This window comes from Leptosomus discolor, chromosome 2 (genome assembly GCF_034619465.1).
Source record: "Leptosomus discolor isolate bLepDis1 chromosome 2, bLepDis1.hap2, whole genome shotgun sequence".
Classification (NCBI taxonomy): domain Eukaryota; kingdom Metazoa; phylum Chordata; class Aves; order Leptosomiformes; family Leptosomidae; genus Leptosomus; species Leptosomus discolor.
In genome coordinates this window covers 92211904-92217903 of record NC_141392.1, presented here as the reverse complement: position 1 = coordinate 92217903, position 6000 = coordinate 92211904, and the positions used below count along the sequence as shown (strand labels likewise).

Sequence of the window (6000 nt, the reverse complement as noted above, 5' to 3'; positions counted from 1 at the left end):
AAAAGGAAAAAAAGCGCAAGAAAATAATTAGACTGCCTTGGACAGATTTATGTTGGTAGCAGACACTTACCATGCTATATTAGTTAACTACATTTGTATATATATGTCCCTGTACACTATATAGATGTCATACTACTGTACTACCTAGTGTACAGTGAATAAGTGTGACTGGTAAAAGAACAGGTTACGTTTATTATACCCATATCTGAATAAGACTTTATTAGGTTAATCCTAAAAAGAATAAAACTCAAAATAACATCTATTTTTATATCTTCTACTCACATATCCTAATGACAAATATTAAAAGCATACAGGATGAAAAGCTCCTTCCTGTAGTGATCCACTGAAGAGTGTGTCTACTCAAGCATTCACTAAAAAGCTGCCTGCAAACCTTGGCAGTCTCCTGGATCTGGAATACACTAGTCCCACAAACTGAGGTTTTCCACCATGAACAGCTCTGAAGTCTCTCTACTCCCTGCTGGCACCATTACTAACAGGTAATGTAATACAGGTCAGAAATCAGATTTTTTTTAGGAACTTTAACTAAAAACATGTATAAACAAGACTTACAGATGAGTAAAATTTGAATTTTTATCAAAATTATTGAGAAATTTAAAGATTAAGTTTGTCCTAATTTATAAAGGTGAATCAACAGGAGCTATATGCCTGTAGAGAAGTGGTCAGAATTGGGGGCATTACTAATAAGACAAGCCTTTGGGCTATAGTAATTTTCTGCAGAACTGAGGCATTTGAAAACTAGTTTCTCATGGATATTTTCTCTTATTATGAAGGCATCATAGTAAATGGTAAACTGAATAGGCTTTGTTAAAAAAGTCCCAGGGGCCGCAGTACTCTTGGTAGAGATATACTGAGGCTGCAAATTTTGGATCTGAGACTGGATTTCAAGCACACCAAAGTTCATGAATAATTGGTTCCAGGAGTTAGTCCCATTCTAAACATGGGGAACATTTGCAAAATTCCTAACTGGAAATGAGTGTCGAACATCATCAGGGTTTGGAGTTATTCATCTCCAGGGTTTTAACTGAGACCCATCTGTAGCTGTAAGTCAAGGCTGGATACAAATGGAGGAACTGCAGAAGAAATCTTACATTGTGTGAGTGCATTGCATTCACAATGCTTTTGTCATCTGTCTCCATTTTTTAATATTATTACAATTTCCAGAGATCATTTTAAGTGGGTATATACTGCTAGTCTGAGTTAGTAAGATAGCAATTACTGCCAAGCTGTTACAAAACCAACATTCAAATATCATATGTCCTGCCCTTACAGCGACACCATAAAAAGATTTATGAGATGTTTTTATTACTGCTTGAAAACAAATAAGATTTATTGCAGTGCAGTAATACTTACTGGTTTCCATGTTATCTGTATGGGTTATTAGTATTCTTGCCTTTCCATAGTTCCTAAATGACTACATAATGCCATCTAGTGGCATAGGGCTTCAGTTCTTTTGAAAACTGCTTAAATTTAAAGTTTGTCACTTAGGATGACTGAAATCATCACAACTACGACTTTGGTGTTTAAAATAAACTGATCCTCTAAACTTAAAGATTTCAAAGTGTACTATTATCCATTTATAACAGGCACAATAACTAACAAGTTATTCAGAGTCTCAGGGCAAATATATAGCACACATTCTCATGACTGATACAAATATATTTCAGCTTTTAGCAAAAGAAAACATAAGGTATATAGCAAAAAATAATATTAGTGGGATTATATAACTCTTCACATTTAACAATTATGCTCCACCTATGGAGGTCACACCTCACAGTCAGTGCAGAAGGGGCCATGTTGTACACATGGCCCCCTGTTCTATTCCCTGTAAAGCAAGATTAACCACAGGGGCTCTTATTCTACTGGATCCTTTATACAACTGCTTTGGAAAAAAACCCTTTCCTACCAGCCTAATATGAGACTGGGTTATTTCTGGCTTCGTTATGCCTGGCTACACCTGTATTAGTAAGTAATACTGTGACCACATGGCTCTACCTGCTTCCAGACTGCCTAGTGGGAGTAGACCCTGGCCTGTGCTAACCTGAACCTTTCCCAGGTTCTATCTAGGAAAATGTTGGTAAGCCCAAACTAAAATTGTCGCGGATTCTGCTTGATAATTTAATGGTATGGTCATGTGTCAGTGCTCAGGCCCATAATTTGCACCAGTTTAATTTACCAGTAAAGATGTACCCTCCTGTACATCAGAGTATTCAGATTGGAATGGAAAGAAATGGTTTATGAATATTCCAGCAGCTTTACGCCAACCTTCTCAGGCCTCCAGCATAGTTAGGCACAGTGCCACTGGACAGCAAAGTTCCTGTTTCAGAGACTTGACTCAAAATTGAAATTTAGGCCCCTGGAGCATTGCCTGTGTATTTCCTGTTTTCTTTCCACAGTAAAACTATTTACAAGTGGACATTCTCTCATCATTCATGTATACCAGTACAGTCCTGAATACATGAGCTACAACCATCTCTCACTGCCCAGTCTGAAGGTGTTGCCAACTCTTTTGGTCTTAGACAGTGATGTAAAAGTAGGTGGATAAAATGAACCATAATCAGAAACTCTTCTCCCTTTTCCACTTGCACCCTGTGGTCTCCAAAGAGATCACAGAGAGACCAGTGTTGATGCTATGTTAGATGATATTTCCTGAAGAGCCTTTTTCATTCTAAGCTTTTGTTTTAAGATGGTGTATTTCTAGCCATTTTCACTGCAAGACTGAGTAACATATGAAGCACGTGATACCCTTTTCGGTTTGTTAATGACTGTTTTTAAACATTATTGTTCCCATTCAGTTGTGTACCCTCTGCCTTCTTGTAGAAATGTATAATCTTTTGCCATGAGATCAGTAAAACAGTGATAAAAATACCTTCCTAAAAATTAGAAGCCAAATTATTTTTTCTAACTGTAATAAACGTACTAAATATCATACACCTTACATATATGCATGTGTATATATTGCCAAAAAATCTAAGTCAAACAACATAAACTTTAACAACAGTATAAATGACATCAGGTCTTCTTTCATACTGCATTTGGTATGGGGGCAATATTTGAAAAGATATTAAGCAACATAGTCCATTCATCCACTGAATTAAGGTTAAAAATTAATTTTCCAACATTCTTATTCTAGGAGCCTTATAACATAAAACCGAATTAAAACCCCCACTTTCTTACCATTGCGTTTGTCACTGTTTTCCAAAAGTTTCTGGGCATTCTACTTTGTTATTGAACTCAAAATCAAAAAGAAAAAATTAGATACAGATCCTGAATGATGGTCTAAAGTGTATAGAGAGTAAAAAGTCCATTCACATCCAGAAAGATCTCTTAGAGGGCTCAGCTGAAATCTGCAAACACAGTATGCTGAATGTTTGCCATCTGGTCTGTATCACTGGTTAGATTCTAGAAAATTCTTAAAGAACACTTTGATTCTGTTTAAGTGTGGGATGTACTGTCCGCAACAACATTATGCATATTTTTCCCTTACATAATGTCCTGGTTACAATGAATAAGGTCAGTACACAACAGATTTACCAGTAGGAGTAATGGCAGCATGGAATAAATATTTGGCATAAAAAACACATTTCTGTTTCTCTCGTTAACTATTACCAAGGTACACTTAAAAACACAAGAAGTAGATATAATAATTATAGAAACTGAAATAACACCGTTTTGATGTAGAAAAAAGCAAAAGCAACTTGTCAGCTTTTTCTTTTAAAAATAGAGCATAAATTTCAACAACAAGGCTTTTTAATGCCTTTCTTTTGATCTTAGAACAACCACCACTCTGTACTTCATCCCACGTACATACGACCTAAAGACTGAGAACAGATATCTAAGGCATTTGCTTATTTCTTACAAGTACTGACATCTGAAGATGCATTTATATATATATATGTGAAGACATATAATCTATTTAAATAATTTGTGTTTGAATTTGGCATCAGAATATCACATGTCAACTACTTTAGTCAAATGCCATTTCCTTTGACAGAGCATTTATCACTACGTATATATTTATACACATACATATATGTACACACGCATATACATAGTATGTGAAATTACTAACTAGATTCTAATTTCTATAGTTTTTTCATACCTTAGACATCTGAGCTCAAATTTTCTACATGGGATCTCAGTTTCAGGCTCAGGTTATTTTTATTTGAGACCTTTTATTTCAGAAAAAAATTCTTGCCATCTTCTAGTAAAGTTTGATTGCAGCTCTACTAAATGCACGTTTCTTTTTTTTTTTTTTTTTTTGCCTTGTCTTACATAAGAGACCAGATACTTCTGACAGTGGGTTGCTTTTACAATGTAAAGACACCATTTGTTATCAAATAATAACCTTCTGCATTATCTTATTTCGCACATACTTAAGAGGCAAGTGCTTAAAACTTTGCCTGCTTGTTAGAGCATTGCAGATAGAAGATTCTATCTGTATAGACTAGACTCCATGTTGGAGTCTAGAAAACAGACAGTATTTTGGTGAAATTCATGCCTGAGATTTGATTAGGCTTGCTTTCATTTCATCATGTGTCTTCCTCTTATTTTCTTTTCACCAGGTGACACCGGTAACATTTCTGTTATATGTGCTTAAGTAGAAGATACTTTCATCTTTCTCCTGTTAGCAGCTTCTTAATATACTGATCGATTATTTACATATTTACTTTCCTAGAATCATAGGTATTAAAAATGAGACATTCTTTAGCACATAAATATGTTCTAAAAATACCTGCTCAAACCAAGTACTGCAGTACATGTGCAGTCTAAAACTGCACAGGAAATACTCTCATGCTACAACAGAATTTTGCAAGAATTTTAACACAAACACAATTTTTTTTTTCCTCTTTACAGCATGTAGTAAATTAAATGGATTTATTACTGGTTTTCTGTGGTATACAAAGTAAATTTTTGGTATTTATTTTCTAGATCAAAATTCAGGGGGTCCTTTAACAGCTCATTTGGGTCAGACACTAGCTTGTGATAAGTGTTTAAGGTCTTGAGCATAGTCCTATCTTGAAAAATCTGTAAGCTGGAGCACTATCCCTCTTTCAATACATATGCAAACATAGTGAGGCCCAATCATAACAAATAATTTTGAATGGTGTACTTTTAATTCAGTAAATATCAAAAAAGGAAACCTAGAATGTTACTTTTCAGCTGAAAATTAAAAGATAAAAATGAGTAGAACAATGGAGAGAAAAAGGAAATGACGACTATTCAAGTTAAATTGGTTTACACCCTTCGACTGAGAGAACTGTTGAGTTATGCTTTAGCAAATAAACAGAGAGGTATGCAGTTTGAAGTAAGAATATACTGTTTGAAAAGTAAAGGGTAAAGAGAGAATAAAGGTTTGTTTATTGAAGAAAGGGGTTTATTTATGGAACTAATTTTCTACTGTTTTAATTTACCTTCATAAATAAACTTTATTTCTAAGGGGTACTACACACTATTGTCGCATGATTACCAGAAACTGTAAAAGAGTTAGAAGTTACGGAAACAAGCTTTGTTGAATCAAACATTCTCATTTGCATTTATAAGTTATAAAAGTTACCAAAGTGGCAATAGGTAAACATTTGCAGCGCTTGACTGAACACTACGTGGGTAGTGTGATAAGTAGAACGGACAATCCATCACACTATATTGTTCAATTTTATTTCTTGCATTAAAAAGTTATAAATACAATCCCCCAGAACAAGCATTCATTTTGTGATTAAAATATTTAAATAAAACCCTCATCAAACAGTATTGATAAGAAAATCAAACTGTAGGCAACAATGTATTCCAAGATTTATCAAATGATCAGTCTGAACATATGCGTTCCCTTGTAAACTGCTACTGCTGATTGCTGGAACAAATTACAGACTTCAACAATACTAATCTGCCCCCTTGTGACAGACTAAGGAAAATAGTTAGATCAACAAAATCCTGGAGTCTCACACCAAAAAATTTAATTGAGTTCAGTAAGTGAAACTGAAA

At 34.6% G+C, this 6000-nt stretch overlaps 1 protein-coding gene across 1 annotated transcript in view; it reads left to right on the top strand.

Annotated features, from left to right (window-relative positions):
- Positions 1-5230: 5230 nt before the first annotated feature.
- SENP6 (SUMO specific peptidase 6) overlaps positions 5231-6000 on the top strand; it is a 101933-nt gene continuing 101163 nt past the window's right edge. Inside the window, exon 1 of the mRNA XM_086460466.1 lies at positions 5231-5312. Within this exon, the coding sequence (XP_086316592.1) occupies positions 5231-5312 (82 nt within the window). The remainder of the gene's footprint in view (positions 5313-6000) is intronic.